The sequence below is a fragment of the Tachypleus tridentatus genome, chromosome 7 (assembly GCF_004210375.1).
Source record: "Tachypleus tridentatus isolate NWPU-2018 chromosome 7, ASM421037v1, whole genome shotgun sequence".
NCBI lineage: Eukaryota > Metazoa > Arthropoda > Merostomata > Xiphosura > Limulidae > Tachypleus > Tachypleus tridentatus.
Window position 1 is genome coordinate 91,422,719 of NC_134831.1, and position 18,763 is coordinate 91,441,481.

Here is an 18,763-nt window from a genome sequence, read left to right on the forward strand (position 1 = left end):
ATTATTATATACATTCTGTTATTTACAAAGTCACCTTTTGCTTTTTAATTCTTTGTACTAAGTTCTGTCTCGGGCCTGACATGGCCAGTTGGATTAAGGCGTTCGACTCGTAATCCAAAGAATCCTGGTCGCACAACACATGCTTGCCCTTTCAGCCGTGGGGGCGTTATTATGCGACGGTCAATCCCACTATTCGTTGGTAAAAGAATAACCCATCTATATGATATGATATCAAAGAGAAATATACGTTCCTAAGGTAGTGTATAAACAACACACGAGCGTATTGTGTAAGAGTTTGGTTAAAAGGCTTCGTAAATTCAAACCAACCACCAGTATCTAATGTTTTTTTAAATTGTCAATAATATTACATAATTTTGTCTGATTAATAGTAAAATTATTAGTTTTAAACGAATGCTATCTATTTGTAGAAAATGCTAACTTTACAACTTCTCAATTGTTATACAAACTGTCATTCACGTATCTTATTCTGAAATATTTTAAAATTTCAAAGAGGAGATATAAATTAATTCAAAACTAACTGTTAAACTTTGTTCAATATTTGATTAGTGAGAAGGTAATAAACAGCATATTAAAGCAGTTTTAATAATAATTCTAAACTAACCGTTAAACTTTGTTCAATATTTGATTAGTGAGAAATTAATTAACAGCACATTAAAGCGGTTTTAATAATAATTCAAAACTAACTGTTAAACTTTGTTCAATATTTGATTAGTGAGAAGTTAATTATACCATATTAAAGCGGTTTTAATAATAATTCTAAACTAACTGTTAACCTTTGTTCAATATTTGATTAGCGAGAAGTTAATTAACAGCATATTAAAGCGGTTTTAATAATAATTCTAAACTAACTGTTAACCTTTGTTCAATATTTGATTAGCGAGAAGTTAATTAACAGCATATTAAAGCGGTTTTAATAATAATTCTAAACTAACTGTTAAACTTTGTTCAATATTTGATTAGCGAGAAGTTAATTAACAGCATATTAAAGCGGTTTTAATAATAATTCTAAACTAACCGTTAAACTTTGTTCAATATTTGATTAGTGAGAAATTAATTAACAGCACATTAAAGCGGTTTTAATAATAATTCAAAACTAACTGTTAAACTTTGTTCAATATTTGATTAGTGAGAAGTTAATTATACCATATTAAAGCGGTTTTAATAATAATTCTAAACTAACTGTTAACCTTTGTTCAATATTTGATTAGCGAGAAGTTAATTAACAGCATATTAAAGCGGTTTTAATAATAATTCTAAACTAACTGTTAACCTTTGTTCAATATTTGATTAGCGAGAAGTTAATTAACAGCATATTAAAGCGGTTTTAATAATAATTCTAAACTAACTGTTAAACTTTGTTCAATATTTGATTAGCGAGAAGTTAATTAACAGCATATTAAAGCGGTTTTAATAATAATTCTAAACTAACCGTTAAACTTTGTTCAATATTTGATTAGTGAGAAATTAATTAACAGCACATTAAAGCGGTTTTAATAATAATTCAAAACTAACTGTTAAACTTTGTTCAATATTTGATTAGTGAGAAGTTAATTATACCATATTAAAGCGGTTTTAATAATAATTCTAAACTAACTGTTAACCTTTGTTCAATATTTGATTAGCGAGAAGTTAATTAACAGCATATTAAAGCGGTTTTAATAATAATTCTAAACTAACTGTTAAACTTTGTTCAATATTTGATTAGCGAGAAGTTAATTAACAGCACATTAAAGCGGTTTTAATAATAATTCAAAACTAACTGTTAAACTTTGTTGAATATTTGATTAGTGAGAAGTTAATTAACAGCATATTAAAGCGGTTTTAATAATAATTCAAAACTAACTGTTAAACTTTGTTCAGTATTTGATTAGCGAGAAGTTAATTAACAGCATATTAAAGCGGTTTTAATAATAATTCTAAACTAACTGTTAAACTTTGTTCAATATTTGATTAGTGAGATGGTAATTAACAGCATATTAAAGCGGTTTTAATAATAATTCTAAACTAACCGTTAAAGTTTGTTCAATATTTGATTAGTGAGAAGTTAATTAACAGCATATTAAAGCGGTTTTAATAATAATTAATTATATTATTAAGAAATATATTAAATATTGTTTTCCAAGTGAAAAGTGTATACGGCACAAATGTTTCACTTTTTTATTATTGGCTTCGCTAGATTTGTTGGTATATCTTAAAGAAATGTTGTTTTTTTTTCAATCCAAAACAGAATTTTCTCGCTTCAATGTAATGTCTTTATTTTGCTTAACTGGTTCGTTGTCTGTGTATCAAATCGTGTTTTGTTGTCTGTATAACTTTACGTTGAATGTTATTCCTGATAACCACTGTTACGATAGACGAATCTGCCCTGATGTTATAATTGTTTTTTGTTACTTAACGTGTTAAAATAATATAATTATCATTCTACTGAAACCTGAGTTTGTTGTTATTTTATCAATTTATTCCAAAGGCTTAAATAAGGTGTTAAAATGATTTATCAATCTTTTAATGAAAACCTGGTTTGACCAATCACATGTTAGCTAAGGAGCAGAACATCAGCGTATACGTAGTGACGTTTAATTTAACGTAGAACTTTTTTTTTAACTTGTTAAATGTGTCTTACCAAGCAAACAGTTGAAAATTAATAACTGTTTAAATGTGCTTTTACATTGACGTAACAAATAATCACGACAGCTGTAACCAAATTATGTTTATTCAACTCTGCTGGTAATGGCAGGAAATGAACAATGTAAAAACACAACTAGTATACCACAATACCACGCGTGTGAAAACACAACTAGTATACCACAATACCACGTGTGTGAAAACACAACTGGTATATCACAATACCACGTGTGTGAAAACACAACTAGTATACCACAACACCACGTGTGTGAAAATTAATGTAGGTTTACTTTTTGTCTTTGTATTCTTCATACCACGCTTTTATTCGGTTAATATTCAAACAATTTATCTTGACTGTCTCTTTTTAAACAAGTATCAGTCATTTTCTTATAAATTTTCAGAAAACAAATATACATTTAGAATGAAAAAACATTACACAAGCGTATGCACGCTCGGGTAAGCTCCGACACTTTTCATTGATGTCACTCTATAGTGAAGTGGAGACGTGTCTGAGTCGCCATTGAAGGTCGCTGTTTGCCCACTCCTCGCGCTAGATTAGGGCAACATGTTAACACCTCTCGGAATTATTAATACTCAATCGATATTCGCCATGCTATCGGTATTGGAATTTAATTATCGCAGAATTAGGGCTAAGGTAAATAGTATACTAAACAATTGACAAATGTCACTCATGTCGCGAGGGACCAAACTTCGAATGTACTTTAACCAATTCACCAAATATCTTGTCGACCAACGTCTTCTTTCCCTTTTCAAAGTCAGCCATCTTTTTGTAGTGTTAAGAAAGGATTATTTAGTGGCGAGATTAGCACACCTACACACACAACAGGAAGGGAAGAGGAACCAGTCCATGAAGATACCTTTACAGTCGTCTTCCGGATCGTAAGCCAGCAGGCGGTGCCACTTGTACTTCTGTTCACACGAACACTCGTCCGTACACCTCCTTGTCTGCCCCGATCTGGACCTAACATTAAAACATGCTTTTTGTAAAATATGAGCTTCTATAGAACGTTTGTTTGTAACTAAGCAGAAAGCTATGTGCCCACTGTGGCTATGGAAACCCTGATTCCAGGTTTGTAAGCCCTCAGACATATCACTATGCCACCATGGGGCATAAAACGTATAACGTATACTATAAAACGTATAACGAGTACAGAATTCGAATTTGTTTATGCCACCGTGGGGCGACATTCTATAAAACTTATAACGAGAACAGAATTCGAAATTGTTTATGCCACCGTGGGGCGACATTCTATAAAACTTATAACGAAAACAGAATTCGAAATTGTTTATGCCACCTTGGGGCGACATTCTATAAAACTTATAACGAGAACAGAATTCGAATTTGTTTATGCCACCGTGGGGCGACATTCTATAAAACTTATAACGAGAACAGAATTCGAATTTGTTTATGCCACCGTGGGGCGACATTCTATAAAACTTATAACGAGAACAGAATTCGAAATTGTTTATGTCACTGTGGGGCGACATTCTATAAAACTTATAACGAGAACATAATTCGAATTTATTTAATATTGTATCCTATCTGTTAGATAATACAAACATGACACATATATAAGTATTGACCTTTACATAAACTTACACCTTTATATAAACTATGATCTTTACATACAGTCGTTACTTCAGTGTTTCACTGAAAGGTATCGAATTACTTCTGTGTTCATTACGTTGTGATTAGATTATTTACTGTGACAAGTTCTCAAAGTTTATAAGACACTCTACAGGCGAAAGTAACAACTTCAAATATCATTTTACTTCAACAGAAACAAACGTACATCAAGACAGTATTAGAACATATGAACAACAGTTGCTATCGGTCAACAGTTCGGTTCAGCCACTTGTAATTTACAGTGTTGGTTCCTGTTTCATATTGTTCAGTGACTGTAAGAAAAGAATCTTTCTGTAACTGAGACTATACTTGTAATTTACAGCGTTACTTCTTGTTTCTTATTGTTGAGTGACTCTATGAACATAATCTTTCTGTAACTGAGACTAAACTTCTAATTTACAGCGTTAATTCTTGTTTCTTATAGTTGGGTGAATGTATGAACAGAATATTTCTGTAACTGAGGCTGTACTTGTAATTTACAGCGTTACTTCTTGTTTCTTACTGTTGAGTGACTGTATGAACATAATCTTTCTATAACTGACACTGAACTTCTAATTTACAGCGTTAATTCTTGTTTCTTATAGTTGGGTGACTGTATGAACAGAATATTTCTGTAACTGAGGCTGTACTTGTAATTTACAGCGATACTTCTTTTTTCTCATTGTTGGGTGACTGTATGAACATAATCTTTCTGTAACTGAGACTGAACTTCTAATTTACAGCATTACTTCTTGTTTCTTATTGTTGGGTGACTGTATGAACAGAATATTTCTGTAACTGAGACTGTACTTGTAATTTACAGCGTTACTTCTTGTTTCTTATAGCTGAGTGACTGTATGAACAGAATCTTTCTGTAACTGAGACTATACTTGTAATTTACAGCGTTACTTCTTGTATCTTATTGTTGAGTGACTGTATGAACATAATCTTTCTATAACTGAGACTGAACTTCTAATTTACAGCGTTAATTCTTGTTTCTTATAGTTGGGTGACTGTATGAACAGAATATTTCTGTAACTGAGACTGTACTTGTAATTTACAGCGATACTTCTTGTTTCTTATAGCTGAGTGACTGTATGAACAGAATATTTCTGTAACTGAGACTGTAATTGTAATTTACAGCGTTAGTTCTTGTTTCTTATTGTTGTGTGTCTGTAGGAACAGAATCTTTGTGTAACTGAGACAACACTTGTAATATACAGCATTACTTCTTGTTTCTTATAGCTGAGTGACTGTATGAACAGAATATTTCTGTAACTGAGACTGTACTTGTAATTTACAGTGTTAGTTCTTGTTTCTTATTGTTAAGTGACTGTATAAACATAATCTGTCTGTAACTGAGACTGAACTTGTAATTTACAGCGTTACTTCTTATTTCTTATAGTTGCGTAACTGTATGAACAGAATCTTTCTGTAACTAAGACCATACTTGTAATTTACAGCGTTACTTCTTGTTTCTTATAGCTGAGTGACTGTATGAACAAAATATTTCTGTAACTGATACTGTACATGTAATTTACAGTGTTAGTTCTTGTTTCTTATTGTTGAGTGACTGTATGAACATAATCTTTCTGTAACTGAGACTGAACTTGTAATTTACAGCGTTACTTCTTGTTTCTTATAGTTGGGTGACTGTGTGAAGAGAATATTTGTGTAACTGAGACTGTACTTCTAATTTACAGCGTTACTTCTTGTTTCTTACAGTTGAGTGACTGTATGAACAGAATATGTCTGTAACTGAGACTGTACTTGTAATTTACAGCATTACTTCTTGTTTCTCATAGTTGGGTGGCTGTATGAAGAGAATATTTCTCTAACTGAGACCATACTTGTAATTTACAGCGTTACTTCTTGTTTCTTATAGTTGGGTGACTGTATGAACAGAATATTTCTGTAACTGAGGCTGGACTTGTAATTTACAGCGATACTTCTACTTTATTATTGTTGTGTGTCTGTATGAACTAAATATTTCTGTAACTGAGACTATACTTGTAATATACAGCGTTACTTCTTGTTTCTTATAGCTGAGTGACTGTATGAACAGAATATTTCTGTAACTGAGACTGTACTTGTAATTTACAGTGTTAGTTCTTGTTTCTTATTGTTGAGTGACTGTATGAACATAATCTTTCTGTAACTGAGACTAAACTTGTAATTTACAGCGTTACTTCTTGTTTCTTATAGTTGGGTGACTGTGTCAACAGAATATTTGTGTAACTGAGACTGTACTTCTAATTTACAGCGTTACTTCTTGTTTCTAATAGTTGAGTGACTGTATGAACAGAATATGTCTGTAACTGAGACTGTACTTGTAATTTACAGCATTACTTCTTGTTTCTCATTGTTGGGTGACTGTATGAACATAATCTTTCTGTAACTGAGACTGAACTTCTAATTTACAGCATTACTTCTTGTTTCTTATTGTTGGGTGACTGTATGAACAGAATATTTCTGTAACTGAGACTGTACTTGTAATTTACAGCGTTACTTCTTGTTTCTTATAGCTGAGTGACTGTATGAACAGAATCTTTCTGTAACTGAGACTATACTTGTAATTTACAGCGTTACTTCTTGTTTCTTATTGTTGAGTGACTGTATGAACATAATCGTTTTGTAACTGAGACTGAACTTCTAATTTACAGCGTTAATTCCTGTTTCTTATGGTTGGGTGAATGTATGAACAGAATATTTCTGTAACTGAGGCTGTACTTGTAATTTACAGCGATAGTTCTTTTTTCTCATTGTTGGGTGACTGTATGAACAGAATCTTTCCGTAACTGAGACTGTACTTGTAATTTACAGCGATACTTCTTGTTTCTTATAGCTGAGTCACTGTATGAACAGAATATTTCTGTAACTGAGACTGTACTTGTAATTTACAGCGTTAGTTCTTGTTTCTTATTGTTGTGTGTCTGTAGGAACAGAATCTTTGTGTAACTGAGACAACACTTGTAATTTACAGCGTTACTACTTCTTTCTTATTGTTGTGTGTCTGTATGAACAGAATCTTTCTGTAACTGAGACTATACTTGTAATTTACAGCGTTACTTCTTGTTTCTTATAGCTGAGTGACTGTATGAACAGAATATTTCTGTAACTGATACTGTACAGCGTTACTTCTTGTTTCTTATATTGAGTACTGTATGAACAGAATATTTCTGTAACTGAGTGTACATGTAATTTACAGTGTTAGTTCTTGTTTCTTATTGTTGAGTGACTGTATGAACAGAATCTTTCTGTAACTGAGACAGTACTTGTAATTTACAGCGATACTTCTTCTTTCTTATTGTTGTGTGTCTGTATGAACTAAATATTTCTGTAACTGAGACTATACTTGTAATATACAGCGTTACTTCTTGTTTCTTATAGCTGAGTGACTGTATGAACAGAATATTTCTGTAACTGAGACTGTACTTGTAATTTACAGCGTTAGTTCTTGTTTCTTATTGTTGAGTGACTGTATGAACATAATCTTTCTGTAACTGAGACTAAACTTGTAATTTACAGCGTTACTTCTTGTTTCTTATAGTTGGGTGACTGTGTCAACAGAATATTTGTGTAACTGAGACTGTACTTCTAATTTACAGCGTTACTTCTTGTTTCTTATAGTTGAGTGACTGTATGAACAGAATATGTCTGTAACTGAGACTGTACTTGTAATTTACAGCATTACTTCTTGTTTCTTATAGTTGGGTGACTGTGTGAAGAGAATATTTCTGTAACTGAGACTATACTTGTAATTTACAGCGATACATCTTGTTTCTTATAGTTGGGTGACTGTATGAACAGAATATTTGTGTAACTGAGAATGTACTTCTAATTTACAGCGTTACTTCTTGTTTCTTATAGTTGGGTGACTGTATGAACAGAATATGTCTGTAACTGAGACTATACTTGTAATTTACAGCGTTACTTCTTGTTTCTTGTTCTCGAGTGACTGTATGAACTTAATCATTCTGTAACTCAGACTACACTTGTAATTTACAGCGTTACTTCTTGTTTCTTATAGTTGGGTGACTGTATGAACAGAATATTTCTGTAACTGAGACTGGACTTGTAATTTACAGCGTTAGTTCTTGTTTCTTATTGTTGTGTGTCTGTAAGAACAGAATCTTTCTGTAACTGAGACTGAACTTGTAATTTACATCGTTACTTCTTATTTCTTATAGTTGGGTAACTGTACGAACAGAATATTTCTGTAACTAAGACCATACTTGTAATTTAAAGTTTTACTTCTTGTTTCTTATAGTTGAGTGATTGTATGAACAGAATCTTTCTGTAACTGAGACTATACTTGTAATTTACAGCGTTACTTCTTGTTTCTTATAGTTGGGTGACTGTATGAACAGAATATTTCTGTAACTGAGACTGTACTTGTAATTTACAGCGTTACTTCTTGTTTCTTATTGTTGGTGACTGTATGAACATGAATGAACAGAATCTTTCTGTAACTGAGACAACTTGTAATTTACAGCGTTACTTCTTTGTTATTGTTGTGTGTCTGTATGTACTGTAACTGAGACTATACTTGTAATTTACAGCGTTACTTCTTATTTCTTATAGCTGAGTGACTGTATGAACAGAATATTTCTGTAACTGATACTGTACATGTAATTTACAGTGTTAGTTCTTGTTTCTTATTGTTGAGTGACTGTATGAACAGAATCTTTCTGTAACTGAGACAGTACTTGTAATTTACAGCGATACTTCTTGTTTCTTATTTTTGTGTGACTGTATGAACAGAATATTTCTGTAACTGAGACTATACTTGTAATTTACAGCGTTACTTCTTGTTTCTTATAGTTGAGTGACTGTATGAACAGAATATTTCTGTAACTGAGACTGTACTTGTAATTTACAGCGTTACTTCTTGTTTCTTATAGTTGAGTGACTGTATGAACAGAATATTTCTGTAACTGAGACTGAACTTGTAATTTACAGCGTTACTTCTTGTTTCTTATAGTTGGGTGACTGTATGAACAGAATATTTCTGTAACTGAGAATGTACTTGTAATTTACAGTTTTACTTCTTGTTTCTTATAGTTTGGGTGACTGTATGAACAGAATATTTCTGTAACTGAGACTATACTTGTAATTTACAGCGTTACTTCTTGTTTCTTATTGTTGAGTGACTGTATGAACATAATCTTTCTGTAACTGAGACTGAACTTGTAATTTACAGCGTTACTTCTTGTTTCTTATAGTTGGGTGACTGTATGAACAGAATATTTCTGTAACTGAGACTGTACTTGTAATTTACAGCGTTAGTTCTTGTTTCTTATTGTTGTGTGACTGTATGAACAGAATCTTTCTGTAACTGAGACTGTACTTGTAATTTACAGCGTTACTTCTTGTTTCTTATAGTTGGGTGACTGTATGAAGAGAATATTTCTGTAAGTGAGACTATACTTGTAATTTACAGCGTTACTTCTTGTTTCTTATTGTTGAGTGACTGTATGAACATAATCTTTGTGTAACTGAGACAGTACTTGTAATTTACAGCGTTACTTCTTGTTTCTTATTGTTGTGTGACTGTATGAACAGAATATTTCTGTAACTGAGACTATACTTGTAATTTACAGCGTTACTTCTTGTTTCTTATAGCTGAGTGACTGTATGAACAGAATATTTCTGTAACTGAGACTGTACTTGTAATTTACAGTGTTACTTCTTGTTTCTTATTGTTGAGTGACTGTATGAACAGAATCTTTCTGTAACTGAGACTGAACTTGTAATTTACAGCGTTACTTCTTGTTTCTTATAGTTGAGTGACTGTATGAACAGAATATTTCTGTAACTGAGACTGTACTTGTAATTTACAGCGTTAGTTCTTGTTTCTTATTGTTGGGTGACTGTATGAACAGAATATTTCTGTAACTGAGACTATACTTGTAATTTACAGCGTTACTTCTTGTTTCTTATTGTTGAGTGACTGTATGAACATAATATTTCTGTAACTGAGACTATACTTGTAATTTACAGCGTTACTTCTTGTTTCTTATAGTTGGGTGACTGTATGAACAGAATATTTCTGTAACTGAGACTGTACTTGTAATTTACAGTGTTACTTCTTGTTTCTTATAGTTGAGTGACTGTATGAACAGAATATTTCTGTAACTGAGACTGAACTTGTAATTTACAGCGTTACTTCTTGTTTCTTATAGTTGGGTGACTGTGTGAACAGAATATTTCTGTAACTGAGACTGAACTTGTAATTTACAGTTTTACTTCTTGTTTCTTATAGTTGAGTGACTGTATGAACAGAATCTTTCTGTAACTGAGACTATACTTGTAATTTACAGCGTTACTTCTTGTAATTTACAGCGTTATACTTGTTTCTTATAGTTGGGTGACTGTATGAACAAAATATTTCTGTAACTGAGACTATACTTGTAATTTACAGCGTTACTACTTCTTGTTTCTTGTTGTTGAGTGACTGTATGAACATAAATCTTTGTGTAACTGAGACAACACTTGTAATTTACAGCGTTACTACTTCTTTGTTATTGTTGTGTGTCTGTATGTACAGAATTTTTCTGTAACTGAGACTATACTTTTAATTTCCAGCGTTACTTCTTGTTTCTTATAGCTGAGTGACTGTATGAACAGAATATTTCTGTAACTGAGACTGTACCTGTAATTTACAGTGTTAGTTCTTGTTTCTTATTGTTCAGTGACTGTATGAACAGAATCTTTCTGTAACTGAGACTGTACTTGTAATTTACAGCGATACTTCTTCTTTCTTATTTTTGTGTGTCTGTATGAACTAAATATTTCTGTAACTGAGACTATACTTGTAATATACAGCGTTACTTCTTGTTTCTTATAGCTGAGTGACTGTATGAACAGAATATTTCTGTAACTGAGACTGTACTTGTAATTTACAGTGTTAGTTCTTGTTTCTTATTGTTGAGTGACTGTATGAACATAATCTTTCTGTAACTGAGACTGAACTTGTAATTTACAGCGTTACTTCTTATTTCTTATAATTGGGTAACTGTATGAACAGAATATTTCTGTAACTAAGACCATACTTGTAATTTAAAGTTTTACTTCTTGTTTATTATAGCTGAGTGATTGTATGAACAGAATATTTCTGTAACTGAGACTATATTTGTAATTTACAGTGTTATTTCTTGTTTCTTATTGTTGAGTGACTGTATGAACATAATCTTTCTGTAACTGAGACTGAACTTGTAATTTACAGCGTTACTTCTTGTTTCTTATAGTTGGGTGACTGTGTCAACAGAATCTTTGTGTAACTCAGAGTGTACTTCTAATTTACAGCGTTACTTCTTGTTTCTAATAGTTGATTGACTGTATGAACAAAATATGTCTGTAACTGAGACTGTACTTGTAATTTACAGCATTACTTCTTGTTTCTTATAGTTGGGTGACTGTGTGAAGAGAATATTTCTGTAAGTGAGACTATACTTGTAATTTACAGCGATACATCTTGTTTCTTATAGTTGGGTGACTGTATGAACAGAATATTTGTGTAACTGAGAATGTACTTCTAATTTACAGCGTTACTTCTTGTATCTTATAGTTGGGTGACTGTATGAACAGAATATGTCTGTAACTGAGACTATACTTGTAATTTACAGAGTTACACCTTGTTTCTTGTTCTCGAGTGACTGTATGAACTTAATCATTCTGTAACTCAGACAACACTTGTAATTTACAGCGTTACTTCTTGTTTCTTATAGTTGGGTGACTGTATGAACAGAATATTTCTGTAACTGAGGCTGGACTTGTAATTTACAGCGTTAGTTCTTGTTTCTTATTGTTGTGTGTCTGTAAGAACAGAATCTTTCTGTAACTGAGACTATACTTGTAATTTCCAGCGTTATTTCTTGTTTCTTATAGTTGGGTGACTGTATGAAGAAAATATTTCTGTAAGTAAGACTATACTTGTAATTTACAGCGTTACTTCTTGTTTCTTGTTGTTGAGTGACTGTATGAACATAAATCTTTGTGTAACTGAAACAGCACTTGTAATTTACAGCGTTACTACTTCTTTCTTATTGTTGTGTGTCTGTATGTACAGAATTTTTCTGTAACTGAGACTATACTTTTAATTTCCAGTGTTACTTCTTGTTTCTTATAGCTGAGTGACTGTATGAACAGAATATTTCTGTAACTGAGACTGGACCTGTAATTTACAGTGTTAGTTCTTGTTTCTTATTGTTGAGTGTCTGTATGAACAGAATCTTTCTGTAACTGAGACTGAACTTGTAATTTACAGCGATACTTCTTTCTTATAGCTGAGTGACTGTATGAACAGAATATTTCTGTAACTGAGACTGTACTTGTAATTTACAGAGTTAGTTCTTGTTTCTTATTGTTCAGTGACTGTATGAACAGAATCTTTCTGTAACTGAGACTGTACTTGTAATTTACAGCGATACTTCTTCTTTCTTATTGTTGTGTGTCTGTATGAACTAAATATTTCTGTAACTGAGACTATACTTGTAATATACAGCGTTACTTCTTGTTTCTTATAGCTGAGTGACTGTATGAACAGAATATTTCTGTAACTGAGACTGTACTTGTAATTTACAGTGTTAGTTCTTGTTTCTTATTGTTGAGTGACTGTATGAACATAATATTTCTGTAACTGAGACTGAACTTGTAATTTACATCGTTACTTCTTATTTCTTATAGTTGGGTAACTGTATGAACAGAATATTTCTGTAACTAAGACCATACTTGTAATTTAAAGTTTTACTTCTTCTTTATTATAGCTGAGTGATTGTATGAACAGAATCTTTCTGTAACTGAGACTATTCTTGTAATTTACAGCGTTATTTCTTGTTTCTTATAGTTGGGTGACTGTATGAAGAAAATATTTCTGTAAGTAAGACTATACTTGTAATTTACAGCGTTACTTCTTGTTTCTTGTTGTTGAGTGACTGTATGAACATAAATCTTTGTGTAACTGAGACAACACTTGTAATTTACAGCGTTACTACTTCTTTCTTATTGTTGTGTGACTGTATGTACAGAATTTTTCTGTAACTGAGACTATACTTTTAATTTCCAGCGTTACTTCTTGTTTCTTATAGCTGAGTGACTGTATGAACAGAATATTTCTGTAACTGAGACTGTACCTGTAATTTACAGTGTTAGTTCTTGTTTCTTATTGTTCAGTGACTGTATGAACAGAATCTTTCTGTAACTGAGACTGTACTTGTAATTTACAGCGATACTTCTTCTTTCTTATTTTTGTGTGTCTGTATGAACTAAATATTTCTGTAACTGAGACTATACTTGTAATATACAGCGTTACTTCTTGTTTCTTATAGCTGAGTGACTGTATGAACAGAATATTTCTGTAACTGAGACTGTACTTGTAATTTACAGTGTTAGTTCTTGTTTCTTATTGTTGAGTGACTGTATGAACATAATCTTTCTGTAACTGAGACTGAACTTGTAATTTACAGCGTTACTTCTTATTTCTTATAATTGGGTAACTGTATGAACAGAATATTTCTGTAACTAAGACCATACTTGTAATTTAAAGTTTTACTTCTTGTTTATTATAGCTGAGTGATTGTATGAACAGAATATTTCTGTAACTGAGACTATATTTGTAATTTACAGTGTTATTTCTTGTTTCTTATTGTTGAGTGACTGTATGAACATAATCTTTCTGTAACTGAGACTGAACTTGTAATTTACAGCGTTACTTCTTGTTTCTTATAGTTGGGTGACTGTGTCAACAGAATCTTTGTGTAACTGAGACTGTACTTCTAATTTACAGCGTTACTTCTTGTTTCTAATAGTTGATTGACTGTATGAACAAAATATGTCTGTAACTGAGACTGTACTTGTAATTTACAGCATTACTTCTTGTTTCTTATAGTTGGGTGACTGTGTGAAGAGAATATTTCTGTAACTGAGACTATACTTGTAATTTACAGCGATACATCTTGTTTCTTATAGTTGGGTGACTGTATGAACAGAATATTTGTGTAACTGAGAATGTACTTCTAATTTACAGCGTTACTTCTTGTTTCTTATAGTTGGGTGACTGTATGAACAGAATATGTCTGTAACTGAGACTATACTTGTAATTTACAGCGTTACTTCTTGTTTCTTGTTCTCGAGTGACTGTATGAACTTAATCATTCTGTAACTGAGACTACACTTGTAATTTACAGCGTTACTTCTTGTTTCTTATAGTTGGGTGACTGTATGAACAGAATATTTCTGTAACTGAGGCTGGACTTGTAATTTACAGCGTTAGTTCTTGTTTCTTATTGTTGTGTGTCTGTAAGAACAGAATCTTTCTGTAACTGAGACTATACTTGTAATTTACAGCGTTATTTCTTGTTTCTTATAGTTGGGTGACTGTATGAAGAAAATATTTCTGTAAGTAAGACTATACTTGTAATTTACAGCGTTACTTCTTGTTTCTTGTTGTTGAGTGACTGTATGAACATAAATCTTTGTGTAACTGAAACAGCACTTGTAATTTACAGCGTTACTACTTCTTTCTTATTGTTGTGTGTCTGTATGTACAGAATTTTTCTGTAACTGAGACTATACTTTTAATTTCCAGTGTTACTTCTTGTTTCTTATAGCTGAGTGACTGTATGAACAGAATATTTCTGTAACTGAGACTGGACCTGTAATTTACAGTGTTAGTTCTTGTTTCTTATTGTTGAGTGTCTGTATGAACAGAATCTTTCTGTAACTGAGACTGAACTTGTAATTTACAGCGATACTTCTTTCTTATAGCTGAGTGACTGTATGAACAGAATATTTCTGTAACTGAGACTGTACTTGTAATTTACAGAGTTAGTTCTTGTTTCTTATTGTTCAGTGACTGTATGAACAGAATCTTTCTGTAACTGAGACTGTACTTGTAATTTACAGCGATACTTCTTCTTTCTTATTGTTGTGTGTCTGTATGAACTAAATATTTCTGTAACTGAGACTATACTTGTAATATACAGCGTTACTTCTTGTTTCTTATAGCTGAGTGACTGTATGAACAGAATATTTCTGTAACTGAGACTGTACTTGTAATTTACAGTGTTAGTTCTTGTTTCTTATTGTTGAGTGACTGTATGAACATAATATTTCTGTAACTGAGACTGAACTTGTAATTTACAGCGTTAATTCTTGTTTCTTATAGTTGGGTGACTGTATGAACAGAATATTTCTGTAACTAAGACCATACTTGTAATTTAAAGTTTTACTTCTTCTTTATTATAGTTGAGTGATTGTATGAACAGAATCTTTCTGTAACTGAGACTATTCTTGTAATTTACAGCGTTATTTCTTGTTTCTTATAGTTGGGTGACTGTATGAAGAAAATATTTCTGTAACTGAGACTATACTTGTAATTTACAGCGTTACTTCTTGTTTCTTGTTGTTGAGTGACTGTATGAACATAAATCTTTCTGTAACTGAGACAACACTTGTAATTTACAGCGTTACTACTTCTTTCTTATTGTTGTGTGACTGTATGAACAGAATTTTTCTGTAACTGAGACTATACTTTTAATTTACAGCGTTACTTCTTGTTTCTTATAGCTGAGTGACTGTATGAACAGAATATTTCTGTAACTGAGACTGTACCTGTAATTTACAGTGTTAGTTCTTGTTTCTTATTGTTCAGTGACTGTATGAACAGAATCTTTCTGTAACTGAGACTGTACTTGTAATTTACAGCGATACTTTTTCTTTCTTATTTTTGTGTGTCTGTATGAACTAAATATTTCTGTAACTGAGACTATACTTGTAATTTACAGCGTTACTTCTTGTTTCTTATAGCTGAGTGACTGTATGAACAGAATATTTCTGTAACTGAGACTGTACTTGTAATTTACAGTGTTAGTTCTTGTTTCTTATTGTTGAGTGACTGTATGAACATAATCTTTCTGTAACTGAGACTGAACTTGTAATTTACAGCGTTACTTCTTATTTCTTATAGTTGGGTAACTGTATGAACAGAATATTTCTGTAACTAAGACCATACTTGTAATTTAAAGTTTTACTTCTTGTTTATTATAGCTGAGTGATTGTATGAACAGAATATTTCTGTAACTGAGACTATATTTGTAATTTACAGTGTTATTTCTTGTTTCTTATTGTTGAGTGACTGTATGAACATAATCTTTCTGTAACTGAGACTGAACTTGTAATTTACAGCGTTACTTCTTGTTTCTTATAGTTGGGTGACTGTATGAACAGAATCTTTCTGTAACTGAGACTGTACTTGTAATTTACAGCGTTACTTCTTGTTTCTAATAGTTGATTGACTGTATGAACAAAATATGTCTGTAACTGAGACTGTACTTGTAATTTACAGCATTACTTCTTGTTTCTTATAGTTGGGTGACTGTGTGAAGAGAATATTTCTGTAACTGAGACTATACTTGTAATTTACAGCGATACATCTTGTTTCTTATAGTTGGGTGACTGTATGAACAGAATATTTGTGTAACTGAGAATGTACTTCTAATTTACAGCGTTACTTCTTGTTTCTTATAGTTGGGTGACTGTATGAACAGAATATGTCTGTAACTGAGACTATACTTGTAATTTACAGCGTTACTTCTTGTTTCTTGTTCTCCAGTGACTGTATGAACTTAATCATTCTGTAACTCAGACTACACTTGTAATTTACAGCGTTACTTCTTGTTTCTTATAGTTGGGTGACTGTATGAACAGAATATTTCTGTAACTGAGACTGACTTGTAATTTACAGCGTTAGTTCTTGTTTCTTATTGTTGTGTGTCTGTAAGAACAGAATCTTTCTGTAACTGAGACTATACTTGTAATTTACAGCGTTACTTCTTATTTCTTATAGCTGAGTGACTGTATGAACAGAATATTTCTGTAACTGATACTGTACATGTAATTTACAGCGTTACTTCTTGTTTCTTATTGTTGAGTGACTGTATGAACATAATCTTTCTGTAACTGAGACTGCACTTGTAATTTACAGCGTTACTTCTTGTTTCTTATTGTTGTGTGACTGTATGAACAGAATATTTCTGTAACTGAGACTATACTTGTAATTTACAGCGTTACTTCTTGTTTCTTATAGTTGAGTGACTGTATGAACAGAATATTTCTGTAACTGAGACTGTACTTGTAATTTACAGCGTTACTTCTTGTTTCTTATAGTTGAGTGACTGTATGAACAGAATATTTCTGTAACTGAGACTGTACTTGTAATTTACAGCGTTACTTCTTGTTTCTTATAGTTGAGTGACTGTATGAACAGAATATTTCTGTAACTGAGACTGTACTTGTAATTTACAGCGTTACTTCTTGTTTCTTATTGTTGGGTGACTGTATGAACAGAATATTTCTGTAACTGAGACTGTACTTGTAATTTACAGCGTTACTTCTTGTTTCTTATTGTTGAGTGACTGTATGAACAGAATATTTCTGTAACTGAGACTGTACTTGTAATTTACAGCGTTACTTCTTGTTTCTTATAGTTGAGTGACTGTATGAACAGAATATTTCTGTAACTGAGACTGTACTTGTAATTTACAGCGTTACTTCTTGTTTCTTATAGTTGAGTGACTGTATGAACAGAATATTTCTGTAACTGAGACTGTACTTGTAATTTACAGCGTTACTTCTTGTTTCTTATAGTTGGGTGACTGTATGAACAGAATATTTCTGTAACTGAGACTGTACTTGTAATTTACAGCGTTACTTCTTGTTTCTTATAGTTGAGTGACTGTATGAACAGAATCTTTCTGTAACTGAGACTATACTTGTAATTTACAGCGTTACTTCTTGTTTCTTATAGTTGGGTGACTGTATGAACAGAATATTTCTGTAACTGAGACTGTACTTGTAATTTACAGCGTTACTTCTTGTTTCTTATAGTTGAGTGACTGTATGAACAGAATATTTCTGTAACTGAGACTGTACTTGTAATTTACAGCGTTACTTCTTGTTTCTTATAGTTGTGTGACTGTATGAACAGAATATTTCTGTAACTGAGACTATACTTGTAATTTACAGCGTTACTTCTTGTTTCTTATAGTTGAGTGACTGTATGAACAGAATATTTCTGTAACTGAGACTGTACTTGTAATTTACAGCGTTACTTCTTGTTTCTTATAGTTGGGTGACTGTATGAACAGAATATTTCTGTAACTGAGACTGTACTTGTAATTTACAGCGTTACTTCTTGTTTCTTATTGTTGAGTGACTGTATGAACTAAATATTTCTGTAACTGAGACTATACTTGTAATTTACAGCGTTACTTCTTGTTTCTTATAGTTGGGTGACTGTATGAACAGAATATTTCTGTAACTGAGACTGTACTTGTAATTTACAGCGTTAGTTCTTGTTTCTTATTGTTGAGTGACTGTATGAACAGAATCTTTCTGTAACTGAGACTGAACTTGTAATTTACAGCGTTACTTCTTGTTTCTTATAGTTGGGTGACTGTATGAACAGAATATTTCTGTAACTGAGACTGTACT

At 32.0% G+C, this 18,763-nt stretch overlaps 1 protein-coding gene across 1 annotated transcript in view; it reads right to left on the reverse strand.

Moving 5' to 3' along the window:
* Nucleotides 1–2,715: 2,715 nt before the first annotated feature.
* The window catches only part of LOC143256187 (protein spaetzle 3-like), a 79,752-nt gene continuing 63,704 nt past the window's right edge, over nucleotides 2,716–18,763 (reverse strand). The window contains exon 5 of the mRNA XM_076513057.1: nucleotides 2,716–3,625. Within this exon, the coding sequence (XP_076369172.1) occupies nucleotides 3,451–3,625 (175 nt within the window). The 3' untranslated portion in view covers nucleotides 2,716–3,450. The remainder of the gene's footprint in view (nucleotides 3,626–18,763) is intronic.